Genomic DNA, 16,531 nt, shown 5'->3' with positions numbered 1-16,531 from the left:
ATACTGACAATAAACACAAAAAACAATGTGCGCAAATTCTTTTCCTGACTTTTCTCCTGCCTTGTTTAAACTTTCACCTGGCACCGCAGCACGTCCTGCCACAATCATGATCCTCTCACCCCTCAATCTTGTGTTTCACGAATGAAAAAAGTCATACTGGTTTTGAACGATGAGGGTGAGTAAATGATGGCATAAAGTTATGTTTTTATTTCAGTGGTTGTTAAAGTTTGTCATTAATCAGGTGTAAATTAGTGGCCAGAGGTCCTGACCGCTACCGAAACTGTCAAGTGATACTTGTTACTTTTTTCAGTGCTTGCCAGGATGGGCCAATCACAGTCATTTAATATTACTAGATGAGGATTTAAAAATACTTTTATACAGACTGCTGAGGCTTATTTCCATTCAATTATCCTTACAATTATCGGTTTTTATAAAAAAACTAAAAAAAAAAGTGTCACCAATTAGATATAAAACATTCTGATAGTTAAATGCAGATGAATGGAGGATTCGGTTATCATCTAAGTGGCCAAGGAGGAAGAAAACTTCATTGTGTTTCATGAAATACAACAACAGTCTTTGGCTGACAACATGTGCAATTTGCAATGTGTTCATGCCTAGGGGTTGCTCCTGCAGCAGTATCACTTTTTTTTTAAATTATTATGTTTTGAAAGTATATAGGCATAATTAATTATTTTTATGTATTCATGTAACAAAGTATTCACAAAATAACAGAACAACCTAGTGACAGAAGCTCATAATTTAGTGAAGAGAGTAACTTTTCTTTCAGTTTTCATAGAATTTTTAAACAAAAATTGTGACATGAAGTTGAAAGAAAATGTAGTTAAATCTTTTAAAAGCTTTTTTTTTTTTAAATCAGTAAAAAGGTGTAACATTTTATTTTTAATCATTTTCGATTCGATTATTTTTTTTTTTTTCAAAGGGTGGTGTGAATCAAAAACACTGAGAACCACTGGCCTATATGATGGTGTGGTCTCTTCTCCGGGCTGTCTTTTACCTGTTCACAGTTTATTTTGAAGGGAAGTTTTCGGTCAGTGTTTTACTACTCGGATGGCTAGTGTCATTGCTTGTACAGACTGTTGGTCTTGTGACCATCTCATCCTTTGCTCTCTTCACATTATGTTGAATGCAAAGAGGAGTTTATTCAATGCTTCACTATCCTGTTGGTTAGTGTCATCGTATTAAGTGTTTGGTGTAGGATCACTTTCTCTTATTCTTTAGTCCAACTTTGTGCAAATGAGTATGTGAGCAATGTTTTTCTATCCTATCAGCTAGTGTCATTGTATTTGGGCTCTTTTCCTTCCCACTGGGTGCGAAGGGGACATTGTTTCACTACCCAGGATGGCTAGTGTCACGGTCTTAATATTGAACCATAAATGGTTTATTTATTCTTATCTTTACTTCCTATTTTTCAATATGAAGGGGTGGTTAAGTTAATGGTATTTAATTTCCCTGTTGGCTAGTGGGCATTGTCCTAGTGTGTATAAATCAGTACACTGTATAAAAAAAAAATGTCTGTAATTTCAATGGTAAAAGCCTGTAGAAATGCTACAGAAATAAAACATTAATTGATTAACAAATATTAACTTTTTTTAGATGTAAAAATTATGATTTTCCAGTATAATTAATGGTAAAAATTTACATTATGCTTAAGATAGTAAATGTACTTTTTACAGTAAATTATTGCTAAAATTACAGTAAAAAAACAATAATCGGCATTCCCACTATTCTCTGCATGACCCATCATATTTCATTATATTTAATGGGAACAGTTATGTATTTCTTCTTATTTTTAATATCCGTTATGTACATGGGGTGTTCTGTGTTATATTTGATGTAGTTTAATGTTTACTGCATTATTTTAATTTCACACGTGTTACCCTGATGGTGTTTAGTGTTTGTGTGAGTGACACCGAGCGCCGTCTCTACGTGTTTACTGCATTATTTTAATTTCACACGTGTTACCCTGATGGTGTTTAGTCTTTGTGTGAGTGACACCGAGCGCCGTCTCTACGTGTTTACTGCATTATTTTAATTTCACACGTGTTACCCTGATGGTGTTTAGTGTTTGTGTGAGTGACACCGAGCGCCGTCTCTACGTGTTTACTGCATTATTTTAATTTCACACGTGTTACCCTGATGGTGTTTAGTGTTTGTGTGAGTGACACCGAGCGCCGTCTCTACGTGTTTACTGCATTATTTTAATTTCACACGTGTTACCCTGATGGTGTTTAGTGTTTGTGTGAGTGACACCGAGCGCCGTCTCTACGTGTTTACTGCATTATTTTAATTTCACACGTGTTACCCTGATGGTGTTTAGTGTTTGTGTGAGTGACACCGAGCGCCGTCTCTACGTGTTTACTGCATTATTTTAATTTCACACGTGTTACCCTGATGGTGTTTAGTGTTTGTGTGAGTGACACCGAGCGCCGTCTCTACGTGTTTACTGCATTATTTTAATTTCACACGTGTTACCCTGATGGTGTTTAGTGTTTGTGTGAGTGACACCGAGCGCCGTCTCTACGTGTTTACTGCATTATTTTAATTTCACACGTGTTACCCTGATGGTGTTTAGTGTTTGTGTGAGTGACACCGAGCGCCGTCTCTACGTGTTTACTGCATTATTTTAATTTCACACGTGTTACCCTGATGGTGTTTAGTGTTTGTGTGAGTGACACCGAGCGCCGTCTCTACGTGTTTACTGCATTATTTTAATTTCACACGTGTTACCCTGATGGTGTTTAGTGTTTGTGTGAGTGACACCGAGCGCCGTCTCTACGTGTTTACTGCATTATTTTAATTTCACACGTGTTACCCTGATGGTGTTTAGTGTTTGTGTGAGTGACAACGAGCGCCGTCTCTACGTGTTTACTGCATTATTTTAATTTCACACGTGTTACCCTGATGGTGTTTAGTGTTTGTGTGAGTGACACCGAGCGCCGTCTCTACGTGTTTACTGCATTATTTTAATTTCACACGTGTTACCCTGATGGTGTTTAGTGTTTGTGTGAGTGACACCGAGCGCCGTCTCTACATGTTTACTGCATTATTTTAATTTCACACGTGTTACCCTGATGGTGTTTAGTGTTTGTGTGAGTGACAACGAGCGCCGTCTCTACATGTTTACTGCATTATTTTAATTTCACACGTGTTACCCTGATGGTGTTTAGTGTTTGTGTGAGTGAGTGGCATCAGCCACTGAAATTGGAGTGATTTTATGGGATATAGAGATCGTCACTCCTGCAAGGAGGTCCCTTAGCATCAGCTTCTGACACAGTGACCAACTTGAAAGGGAATGTCTGTCTTACAAATGAACCATTGTTTTACTATAGTAAAACTATCACTTTTTTTTTGGCAGAATGATTATTTTTATTACTGCAGTTTTACCTTAAATGCCATGGTTAAAATATGGTTTCTGTAGCCAAAATCATGGTAAATGCTGTGGTTACTATGGTTTTATTACAAATACCATAGTTTAACTATGCTTTCTGTAGAAAAACCATGGTTAACCCTTCCAAAAATTAACCATGGTTCTGATACAGAAACCATATACTGTAGTTAAACTATGATATTTGTGGTAAAACCACACTAAACACAAAATTACCTATGCATTACAATCATGGTTACTAAAATATTCCTGTAGTAACACCTTGGTTAATTTATTAGGAGGGAATACAAAACTTTTTGCAACTGACTGCAACACTATTTCAGAAAACAAATTCTCTCAAATTCTCTTAATCTTTCCTTGCGGTCATCATGTTTTTACTTTTTTCTTAACCTTATTTAAAGTAAGATGTTTATCAAGTTCTTATCTTACCCAGTCAGTTTAATTATTTAAATTCCACAAAAGATTTGAACTCTCATTTCACACTCATTACACAAGTTGATTCTGCACTCACGAAACAAATGTACAAAACTCAAATCTTTTTATTAAAGTCTATCGCATGTATTTTGTAATATAAGTTCTACAGTAACAGAACTGGCACATGACCAGACATTTAGTTATCAAAGCATTCATTCAAGAAACAATACAGATCACGAGAAATATACACAACAAACACCAACAGATACACCGATTCACGAGCTGAGGGTGTGTGTGGGTGCGTTTATGGGAAGAGAAAGGTTTGTCTCATTTGGAAGAACAAATAAATACATTACCACATTTCTTTTGAAATTTTTTGCATCTTCTGCACAAAATGTAGTGCATGCTGTTCGTTTCAGCCCCACTTAACAGTGCATGAATTATCACACAAGTTAACACACACATGATCAGCAGAGCACATGGTTTAGGTGTGCTAAATTTGGGGTTGTGGTTTCACAAGCATTGTAAAAAGTGGAAAGCAGAGATCTATCAAAGTGTTCTTCAAATATTGAATACTGGCAGTAGTGTGAGGATCATGAACTGCGTATTTGTCCTTTATTATTGGCTGCACCAGAAAAAGTCGCAAACAGGTGCATTTAATCAGTGAACACGTTCATACACACATCCTGAGGACACGTCCTTCAACATCAGGCCTGAAGCAGTTTAGCACCAGAGTAGAGAGCATAACAGTGTGTGTGTGTGTGTTTTAGTTTAAATGCATCTTTGTCTCTAGTTTACTGTAGGGGGATGTAAAAAATTCTTAATCTTTTTTTGTTTGTATCCCAGTTCAAATCTCTAAACATAGGCAAAATTACATAAGATATTTACCAAAAATGACAATTCTGTCCCCAATTATGCCAGTGGAGTAAGAAAGATATCATTCTGAGAAAACAAGTCTTAATCTTATGCTATTAATTGATTCTCAAGTAAATGTATCTTGTTTTAAAGGAATATTCTTGATTCAACAAAAGTTAAGCTCAATCAACAGCATTTGTGGCATAATGCTGATTACAAAAAAACAAAAAAAAATCTATTTATGTAACATCCCTTCTTCGAGGTTCCAGTGAGGCACTTACAATTGAATTCAATGGGGCCTAATTTTGTAAAAGTACTTACATGAATTCTTCTGTTAAAACTTGTGTATTATTTGAGCTGTAAAGTTGTTTAAAACATAATTTTTACAGTCATTTTAGAGTTTTAGGGCTTATTGACATTACATCATCATGGCTACTAAGATGTAAAATTGGCTGTAAATTTACTCAGAAAAGGTTAGTAAGTGATTTTATCACACTTAAATCATGTTTACATGCATACTGTTTACATCTTGTGTCAATACTTTTGAAACAGTGAGTATTTTAACATTTATGGATTGGCCACTCAATTTGTTAGATATATGCTTATAATATATATATATATATATATATATATATACACACACAACGATCAGCCACAACATTAAAACCACATGCCTAATGTTGTGTAGGTCCCCCACGGGCTGGTTTGAGTATTTCTGTAACTCCTGATCTCCTGGGATTTTCACACAAAACAGTCTCTAGAATTTACTCAGAATGGTGCCAAAAACAAAAAACATCCAGTGAGCGGCAGTTCTTGTTGTGCCTTGTCTAGCAATGCCTTGTTGATGAGAGAGGTCAACAGAGAATGGCCAGACTGGTTCGAACCGACAAAGTCTACGGTAACTCAGATAACCGCTCTGTACAATTGTGGTGAGAAGAATATCATCTTAGAATGTTATTCTGAGATGTGGGTAGGTGCTGTTCTGGCGGCACGAGGGGGACCTACACAATATTAGGCAGGTGGTTTTAATGTTGTGGCTGATCGGCCTGTATATATATATATATATATATATATATATATATATATATATATATATACAGTTGTGCTCAAAAGTTTGCATACCCTGGCTAAATTGTGAAATTTTGGCATTGATTTTGAAAATATGACTGATCATGCAAAAAAACTGTCTTTTATTTAAAGATAATGATCATATGAAGCCATTTATTATCACGTAGTTGTTTGGCTCCTTTTTAAATCATAATGGTAACTGAAATCACCCAAACGGCCCTGATCAAAAGTTTACATAACCTTGAATGTTTGGCCTTGTTACAGACACACAAGGTGACACACACAGGTTTAAATGGCAATTAAAGGTTAATTCCCCACACCTGTGGCTTTTTAAATTGCAATTAGTGTCTGTGTATAAATAGTCAATGAGTTTGTTAGCTCTCATGTGGATGCAATGAGCAGGCTAGATACTGAGTAAGATAATAAATGGCTTCATATGATCACTATCCTTAAATAAAAGACAGTTTTTTTGCATGATCAGTCATATTTTCAAAATCAATGCCAAAATTTCACAATTTCTGCCAGGGTATGCAAACTTTTGAGCACAACTGTATATTGGCAGTGGAGTACAAAAACATGTAATATCTTATGCAAATTTGCATCTAAAAGTAAATTATTTTATTTTAAGGATGTTTAGATATTTTAATTGGAGAACAAGGTAAAAAATACTGATTAAGGAAGTAATTTTGTGCTATGTTTCAGTGTAAATGCATCTCTTTCTGTAGTTCTTTCAGTTGGATGTGTGTGGGCGCATGTGTGTGTTCAGTCACTGTCGCTGGTATCACTGCTGGGGTCGCCCTGGACCTTGTTGCGGTGCTGCATGGCACGGTGGTACGCCACCTGAACAGATTTCCTGATGTTTGACTTCCTACCCTCCAGCATCTTCTCCTTATCCAAATCCTGATTGACACCGAGAGGAACCAGTTTGGAGCGCGGCAGCCATTGCCTGTACACACACACACATTTACACAGGACTCATTTTGTGCCATGCATCATGCTCTTGCTGGGCTCAACAATAAGGACGGCTGGTCTGAGGTCAGTGTGAGATAGTTTCAGGCCAGTGCTGTGTTGTCACTACATCTTATATTCATTAATCATATACTGTGTTTCTACACCTTAAACTCAAACATTTGCTTTTGTGTGATGTATTGAACATTGTTGTTACAAATAGAGCAAAACAGTCTTAAAGAACTACATTACCCATGATCCTGGAGAAAGATCCACCAACCAGAGAATTGCATTAAACAAAGCGCAAAAGAGCTCTGAAGCTCCGCTCACTCCCACGATGCACTGAGAATGATGCAATAGATTCGCTCTCCCTACACTACTTACATATTTGTAAAAATCAGAATATTTTGCAACAATTAAAATATTTTTTTTTCTATACTTGTAATCAACAATTTTATATATTATGATTCCACCATTTGCAATGCTTCATGGGTTTGTAGTTCATTCCCTCATTAAAGAGATCATGTAAAATTGTGGTGGGGCCAGTGAAAATGCTGGCCTGACTCAGCCCTGTATTGTTTCACGCCTAATTTCATCTCTCAGATGCATGTTCATGATGGTTTCCTCTGTCCTATTTCACTGTGTCTCTCAGCACAGGATGTTCAGTGATGCTGACAGCTGTAAAACTCTCACATGAGAGAGTCAAAGTGGGTCATGAGAATGTGAGAATTGTTGACTACAACACCTCAATATCAAACCCTCTTGTGTTGACAAAGATAAATATATAGTCAATTACAAGGTCTGAAATGAACACTTGTCAAGCACCAAATGCAAGTTAAAATTGGCTTTGATGAGTTAATAAAACAGTTACTTGGAACCGTTTTACTAGGAACTGCAACGTTAATCAAATTTAAAATGATACAGACTCTTGCCGATATACACTTCCAGAAAAAGTTCAGACACACCTACTCACTCTGTATTATTCCTATTTACCACATTTTAGAATAATAAAGTCATAAACACAAAGAATTTATGTTTAACAATTATGAAGTGACCAAAGCATGTTAAACAACTCAAAACTCCCCTTGTATGATTGACGTCTCCTTTTTAAAAATAAGCTGGATAAAGAAATTCACATGTAGGCACAATTTATATGTGTCTACAATAGCATAATCCTTGAGATCAAAATGCTTCAAAATCATGATAAACATAACTTCAGCCAATGTGTCCAAACTTTTAACTGGTAGCATAAGACGTGATTAAATGCATATAAATCATCAACTAAAAGAAAACATCTGTTGCGACTCTAGACGCAGTGGAAAATTTAACATCAGCAGCTTTCTTTTCCCCTTTGGAACTTTTCAACACATGGAATATTCCCCACATTATCCTCCTGAGACCCGAGCGTGACTGTTGTGTGAATTTTCCATTTCCCTTTTTGATTTGTAACTAGTAGGATCTAATAAAGAAGAAAAAAATAATTCTAGAGCAAATAGTTTTCCTAAAAATTGATGTCCACATATGTGAACAGCAGGAGTAAGTTGTGAAATTTTAAGTAATTTCAAGCTATAGAAAGTCAGATTTTGAAATCAAATAGTTTATTATTATTATTATTTCCAGGGAGTGTTGAATATTCATGTTTTTGAGACGTTACAAACATTACCGCTGATTTTCTGTAAAGCTGCTTTTTGGGGAAAAAATGAAAAACTACACAAATAAAAATGATTTGACTTTTATGGGACAATGTTTTTTTCTACTTTGGCAGTACATTCTCTTTCTTTGCACTGTCAAACAAACAAGTGATATCAAGTGCTGAAGCATTTTATCAATCAGACATTTGCATAATTAATTCTGATTCAAACCTAAAACTGAACTTTTGATCAGATTTTAGGAGTGAATGCACTTAGCTGCATCGAGAGCTATAGGATGCTCCCTTGCTCCCTATTTAGTGAATGACTTCACCTCCAGTGTGCTGTCTGTCTGCACTGGTCTCAGAACAGTTTGAATGGCACCTTATTTTCATCCTAACTCCATATAAAGCCTCTGAAAGTAACTTTTATTTTTAATGCACAGTAAATTTTATTGGGACTTTTAATGAAAAACTAGCACTATAGTCCATGTCAGTGGTCATTGTGTTTAACAGCGTGCCATTTCGTGATAAATCGCTCACATTTTTAAAATGGCATATCAGTTGAAACTAGAGACTCTAATCTTTTGACTCAAACAGGTTTCAATGTCAAAACTTAATGAGCTTTTTTACCAGAAGTAGTTTTGTTGCAAACTCTGCTGTGATCGTTCGATGTTGTTTTGTCACATGACTCCGTATGTAGAAAGTTTAACCCTTTACTGACAGCCCAGAGTGTCCTGAACTGAGATCAGTCCGTTTAAATGATGCATTGCATAAAGTGAAGCCAAAATAAAAGTCTACACAGAAGGACGTGGGGTCACACGAGGTTAAGCCACAAAAAATAAAAAAAATAATTAAAAAAAGACAAACAAAATCATATATCGTCATATTTTTGTGGCAGGTGTGAGCGACACAATAATCTGCACTGTTTGTCACTAATATGCAAGGAAAAACAGCTAAATAATCCTATTTTCGTCAGATTTTTTTTTTTTTTTTTTAAATAAAAAATAATTTAAGTTTTAATAATAAAAGTTTCAAGGCTGATAAGAACTAGTTCTGGCTGGTACATTTTCTCAGTTCAGCCGGGATAGGCAGATGTGTCAAAAAGTTCATTCTGGACCCTGTTTAATCTTGATAATGTAGTATTATATCAATAGAACACTCAGAATGAGAAATGATCAAGAAAGTAATGAAAAATGAGAGTTGGCAAATAAAAGCTGACTCTCAATTGTGTGAACATTTTTGACACACATACTCACCTCTAGGAGAAGACACTTTTGGGTGTGACTGAGTGTACACACCCAATTTGGATAGCTAAGGAACTGTGTGTGTGTGTGTGTAACTAACCAGGTTCGCTTGTTGTCGAAGAAGAGCACTAGGAAGAGATGTTCTCGTGCCTCCTGTGTCATCTGCTCTCCCAGTTTGAGCACCTCTAGCGGTGGGACAGGGATTGGGACACCCCTGTGGAACACACCCTCTCTCGGCATCTTAGGATCAATGATCTGAGGGCAGAATGTGACGGGTCAAAACTGATTATCACAATTACAGTCACACATGGACTGGAGCAGCCCTCTGCTGGTCAGAGACAGCAACAGCACGTCTGTATTGTGTTTATGGGCTTTCACAACTCTTTATCAACATTAGAGAGGGCACAAGAAACTCTTGGTGAATCGGAACATGGTGCACACACATTCGCTTTATTACAAGTGAAGTACTGAGATCTGTTTTATTGCGTGGTTTAATATTTTAGAAACTGTCAGTCATACATATGCCTCAATTATTGGCCTTTTGGTCCAAACCACTCAGCAGTCTGCAACTCACCAGAGCGGGGTAAGATGGGTATCCTCTGCACTTGGCCCACACCAGATCGAGAGCGTCCAGCGAACTGTAGTCATCTGAGCTCATCCAGCAGCCAGAGCGGCCCCTGCCCCGAACCACTGCACACACACACACGCACACACATCAGCTCATGAACATGCCACATGCAGGATCATTTAACGTGCGTGTGTTGCTGTACATACAGTGTGAAACTCCTCGGCCTCCACCCATGGAGTAGGAGTCGTTCTCTGTTCCAGACGTCTCCTCACTGCTGTCCTCCTGAAATGCAGAGCGAGAGAACGACGCTTTGCCACGGCCCTGTTTAGAGGGAGTGCTGTGGAAACACAGTGAAAGCATCAGCAAGACGCAATGCCTGATTCAAACACAAATGATTCTACTGAACCAGTTCTTTTCAATGATCTCGTCGAATCGACTAACAAATCACTGGATGTGAGTAAAGAGTTTGGGAGTAAAACTCTTCATGACATTCTTGTGCTGATTTTGCTGGCACTATAAAAGCTACTTCGTGAATATCCTAAAGAGCACATCTCTCGACTCCTGAGTAGATATTTTAATTGTGTCTCAAACTTCAATAGCAACAGCTTTAAAGTTGCGTATGTACTGTGTATATATATATACCAGGGACCACGAACAGAATGTTTTTCATTTTGGTCCATTCTGAGCAGAAACAATATTTTTTCAGTTCTGGCGTTCAACATGGTAACCGGTCAGAATGAAATAAAAGAACAGTTAATAATGTTAAAATGACAGTACTATGTGCTAAGGGTGGGTGAAATACCAATTGTAGTGTTGCCAAATCTTACAAGAGAAACAAGACAATAAGGGACTTGCCTCACACAAAATAAGTGATTCATTTTTTTTTTCCCATGTGGGGGAATTGTCAGGATAGAAATCATAAGCAGAGTATACAGTAACCTATATAAAGTAACATCTTTTCAATAAATGTATTTAAAAAAAAAAAGAAACAAAATGTATCCCCTTTTCTCCCAATTTTGGAATGCCCAATTCCCACTACTTAGTAGGTCCTCATGGTGGTGCGGTTAATTGCCTCAATCCGGGTGGCGGAGGACAAGACTCAATTGCGTCAATCCGTGCATCTTATCACGTGACTTGTTGTGCATGACACCACGGAGACTCACAGCATGTGGAGGCTCATGCTACTCTCCGCGATCCACGCACAACTCACCACGCGCCCCACTGAGAGCGAGAACCCCTAATCACCATCACGAGGAGGTTACCCCATGTGACTCTACCCTCTCTAGCAACAGGGTCAATTTGGTTGCTTAGAAGACCTGGCTGGAGTTGCTCAGCACGCCCTGGATTCGAACTCGCTACTCCAGGTGTGGTAGTCAGTGTCAATACTCGCTGAGATACCCAGGCCCCAAATAAATGTTTTCTTAATATATAATATCCCCCAAAATATTTCAAATATTCATTTGGCCACTTAAGACATTTATGTGGATCAAATTTTTTACTTTTTTTTTTTTTTTTACATTGTTTTTTAAACTAGTGGTTTCTTTCAGAAACAAAGAACATGCTCATGTTCTACTAAAAAGAAACAAAAGGAAGTGGTCTAATTCTGAAAATTTACTTCCAGTTTTCATTTTCGTTCCTTAAACAGTTTTTAGTCCCTGAACGGTATAAATTGCAGTATATTTGTACTTTTATACTGGTGCATATAAATGATAACAATGTCCAACAGTGTGTGTTTCTGCATCACAGGAGATTTATGTCATTCATTTCCAGCTCATCTCAAATTCTGTATTGTGTTTAATAGAATTCTGTGCTGGAAATGATGCTGATGGAAATGACATTTTTAACACTTTTCAAATAAAACGATCGACTTCTTTGTCTTGCTGAGACTAATTTAATAGCTAACATTTGATGTATCCTAAATACACACAATTTAATCATATTTTCACACTCAATTTGGTAAAATGAAAACTTGACTAGAAATGACAGCAAATAAAAAGTGATATTTCCCTTGATTTTTCTTTGTTTTGTCTCATATTTCATCTCAAGCGATCTCTTCACTGATACTTTTGTCCACATGATTAACAAGTACACTAACTTTTGAAAAAACATTATTGGGGCAAAAATGTTTGTTGTGATGGAAATGATGTCACAACTGCAGGACAGTCGTAATTTTTGACAAATTTATAGAAATAATTTTTAACACAAATACTGAAATGGTTTATCTCACTCTTTGTTTAAATCACAACAGTTCTGAACATAATAATTTGGATTTTTATAATGGATATATACATTTTACAGTATATGTACACACATATTGAAATGAACACTACTAATGAATTTATTCTTTAAATGAATGAAGTTTCCCAACGATATAGTGCTCTAAAGCCAGACCTCTGAAATGAGTGTGTGTGTTTGTACCTGGTTCTGTCTGATGCTGCGCTGCTGCTGCTGCTGCTGGTGGACTCAGAATCGGAGCTGGAGCGCGGCAGACTGCGCTCGTTCCTGTACACCAGAAAACTCTCCGTCACCGGCTGACTGCTGCCACCAAAACCATTACTGTGAAGATCTGACAGAGGAACACAAAATAAACATGAAAGAACTGTTCCACGTAGTACCAATGAGCTCCAAACGCACCATAAAAGTAGTCCATGCAACTGGTGCTTTATTTATTTCAAGTCTTCTGAAGTCACACAGTATCTTTGTGTAAGGAACAGACTGAAATTTAAGTCAACTTAAAATCTTGCCCTTTGCTATATAATGTCATTTGCGTGCAGATAAAAAAAATGGCACCTCGATGCATCGCGTCAGGTTTGATGTCATCGAACGTGTTTGCATGCACTTATCTTTTTTTTTACCCAACCTTTTTTGTCTGTGCTATGAATTTCTATTAGAATATTGCGTTGTTGTTTGCTTAGCAACATGCTAACATCAAACTCTATTGGAATCAATTGTGTGTTGTGTCTTTAGTGTGCTTCATGTGAGGAGCATTATTGCTGCCTATGTAGAGCGCTCCAAATCAGTTACTTATAAGGTTCCATTTTAACAAGTATGCTGCCTTGGAAGATAGCTGTCTACGTAGGTAATAGACAGCAAGTTCATTAGGTTTTATAGTGTGTTCACTTCATGTCAGAATTACCGTTCATTACTATGAAAGCACCGACATGACAGTCATGACGTCACATAAAAAGAACCAAAATGGCAGCAGCTTCAACGGTTAGAGATTGTTTAACATTTTTCTGTCTGATATGCGTCAGATTTTAAAGGAGCGCTTTCTTTGTTCTTAAACATACTGCAAGAACATTCAGGTGAATAATATAGTGATTCAATATTTTGTGGTCATTAACAACAAGGCCACATAAGGATCCGTTTGACACTATGAGTGTTGCCACAGAGACAAAAAAAAAAAAAAACCGGCTCCAAGTAGAATCGCTGAACTGTCATCTCGTAATTATAGTAATTCAGTCAGAATGTGAACAGAGCTAAAAAATCATTTTCATTTTAAATGGATCATTTTCATCCTAAAACAAGATATATTAACTTGAGAAGTAAAACAGCATACAACATTAAAGCTTTCTTCACACAGGCAGAAAAAAATCTGATTTATTGATTTTTTGGCCAATCTGACTCAAATCAGTTTAGGTTTTTGTAGTCTGAACAGGACAAAAAGACAAAAAAAAAAAAATCTGATTTTTACAAGCCTGATCCAAACCACATTTGTAGGTAGTTTGCAATGTGATTATAACCTGATTTTTCATAATGCGTCTCAGTCTGAATGGATTTTTCTGTTTTTTTCTTCATTCGTTGTGCGTGACGGGTTGTTTAATCGAGAAGACATGTACTGCGTTCCAAGCGGCTTAAATGATGCCTTCACTGGACATTTAGAAGGGAAAACAATAATGATGTCCATGCTGTAGGATCATTGCAAGAGAACTGTCAATAAAAAATGCCTTAAAAAGTGAGTTCAGAGTGTCCGCTTTATTAAACCATTCAGCCCTCTGACAGTGGACGGTGAATGAGGGGAACAGATGATCTTTTCTAACCCATATGTCTTGTATATGTTACAAGGCAGACAAAGCAGTACAAAACTCTTTTAAATAATACAGACATTGGCTTTACTCACCCAAACAGATGTGCTAATGTGCAGTAACCCACAACGCAAATATGGATCGCTTCAAGTATCTCTCTGTCTGACCCTTTTATGCTTCAATAAGGTACGTTTCGCTACCCGCTAAAATACAGGACAATAGGCTGGCTATTCCGTATGGGATAAAACACGGGACAGATTAGCTAAAACGGGACAGTTGTAAACCCTAACAGCAATAAACACTGCACATTGTTTTTAAGTCGTTGTCTGTGAAGAATGTGTTAATATTAGGAGACTGCCCTCATGAAAAACATCCATTGCTAAACTCTCACAAATGGTGAACATAACGCAAGTTTGCATCATTACTATGACAAGCAAAATCAGTCCACAAATAACTTGCACTTTGAACAGTCAGTCTAAACAAATTGGATCAGATTTTTCCTAAAGTGTGAACAAAGCCTAAGACTTCAGTTAATATACTGAATTCTTGAAATGTAATTTAAAAACAGTTCTCACCACATAACAATTTAGTTTAAGCATAAATAGAACAAAAATTTGTGAGATTTACACTTAAAAAAAGAGAAAAAAAAAACATTGCAGTTAATTCTAGTCCATGGTTGATGTGTGATTTAGGGGTCAGGGTCAATGGCGTACCCAACAACAGGTGATCGTTTTCGCTGTCGGTCTCTGAACTGGAGCTGGACTGGGGACTGTGGGGTCTTTTGCGTGACGAGGTGAGGGAGGGCACCTGCGGTGGGCCCACGGGACTGGAGCTCAACACCCCTGGGCCATGAAGGGCCTCTCTGTTCTTGGGGGGTCGACCCGGGCGCTTGGGAGGCCCCGCAGCTTTAGGGTTCTTCTTGGAGAAGAGGACAGAAGTACGACGGCCCACCTCAGGTGCCAGCACAGACGAGGATGTGCTTAGATCTACAGAGAGAGAGAGAGAAACTCAGTCCACACATGTTGTATATTTGCTTCTTTAAAAACACAATTATTTGTTGGGGGCTTGGGTAGCTCAGCGAGTACTGACGCTGACTACCACCCCTGGAGTTGCAAGTTTGAATCCAGGGTGTGCTGAGTGACTCCAGCCAGGTCTCCTAAGCAACCAAATTGGCCTGGTTGCTAGGGAGGGTAGAGTCACATGGAGTAACCTCCTCGTGGTTGCAATTAGTGGTTCTCGCTCTCAATGGGGCGCGTGGTAAGTTGTGCGTGGATCGCGGAGAGTATCCTCGGTGTCATGCACAACGAGCCACGTGATATGATGCGTGGACTGACGGTCTCAGAAGCGGAGGCAACTGAGACTTGTCCTCCACCATCCGGATTGAGGTGAGTAACCGTGCCACCACGAGGACCTACTAAGTAGTGGGAATTGGGCATTTCAATTTGGGAGAAAAGGGGATAAAAAAAAATGTAAAAAAGAAAGAAAAAATTATTTGACGTTGGTTGATTTGCCTTTGTGCCATGCATAAAATTTCAACCATATAAAACTGCAAATAACAGAAAATTTGACACTTAATGGGAACCAGTAATTAGTGTGTTAACTACATTGAAATTTTAAGTCTAGCATCACTATTACTGTTGCTCATACTTCGTGTTAGTGATTTGAACAAATCCCTAAACCTAAATCATGTGCAGGACATAATAGATATCAACGATTACATTTTTACCAGTGAAAATGCTAATTTTTGATTTAAGTAACTACACTGTTACTAGTGCAAATATCAACGATTGAATCCCAACTAGTGTTTATTCACCTTTCCCACCAATCTCGTGGCTGCTGCTCTCTCCCTCATCGTGTCGTGCGCTCGCTGAGGCGTGATGCGCGAGGACTGAGCCGCGCTCCAGCGACACACCCGACTCGTGGTTGCCCATCCCACAGCTGCCCTCACGCTGGTGGGCCATCTTCCGCTTAATCACCGTCATCTCCTTCTTCAAGGCTTTCGCTCGCCGGGACTGACCAATGCTGTGCTTGCCTGACATGACCTCATCATAGCGCGCCTGCAGGATCTGCAGCTGCTCCTCTAGAGGCAAACGCCGCCGCGTCTCCGGCAGCAGATCTGTGAAAGATGACGACATAAGATTTGACAGAGTTTGAGCACAAAACCAGGCCTCAACTAAAAAAAAAGTAGTCTGATTTTCAAATAATGTTTTTGCTTTGTAATGTTGTAATTCACCTTGGCGCTGGATGGTTTGGTTCACGGCTGAAATTCCGATGGAAAACAAAGAATGGGAAAAATATTCCCGGACACATCTTATAGTTTTCATTACATAAGTGTATTGTGCCTCTAATGATTAAAAAAAAAAACGTGGGACA

At 38.0% G+C, this 16,531-nt stretch overlaps 1 protein-coding gene across 2 annotated transcripts in view; it reads right to left on the bottom strand.

Annotated features, from left to right (window-relative positions):
* Positions 1-5,844: 5,844 nt before the first annotated feature.
* Positions 5,845-16,531, bottom strand: part of LOC127424006 (peregrin-like) — a 34,785-nt gene continuing 24,098 nt past the window's right edge. For both annotated transcript variants that reach the window (XM_051668757.1, XM_051668758.1), the window contains exons 10-16: positions 15,972-16,274; positions 14,872-15,144; positions 12,552-12,699; positions 10,340-10,470; positions 10,140-10,255; positions 9,666-9,820; positions 5,845-6,689 (exon numbers count right to left, since the gene is read on the bottom strand). In XM_051668757.1, the coding sequence (XP_051524717.1) occupies positions 6,506-6,689; positions 9,666-9,820; positions 10,140-10,255; positions 10,340-10,470; positions 12,552-12,699; positions 14,872-15,144; positions 15,972-16,274 (1,310 nt within the window). In that variant the 3' untranslated portion in view covers positions 5,845-6,505. The remainder of the gene's footprint in view (positions 6,690-9,665; positions 9,821-10,139; positions 10,256-10,339; positions 10,471-12,551; positions 12,700-14,871; positions 15,145-15,971; positions 16,275-16,531) is intronic.

Source organism: Myxocyprinus asiaticus, chromosome 33 (assembly GCF_019703515.2).
Source record: "Myxocyprinus asiaticus isolate MX2 ecotype Aquarium Trade chromosome 33, UBuf_Myxa_2, whole genome shotgun sequence".
In the NCBI taxonomy this organism is placed as follows: domain Eukaryota; kingdom Metazoa; phylum Chordata; class Actinopteri; order Cypriniformes; family Catostomidae; genus Myxocyprinus; species Myxocyprinus asiaticus.
This window is presented reverse-complemented; position numbering and strand designations above follow the sequence as displayed.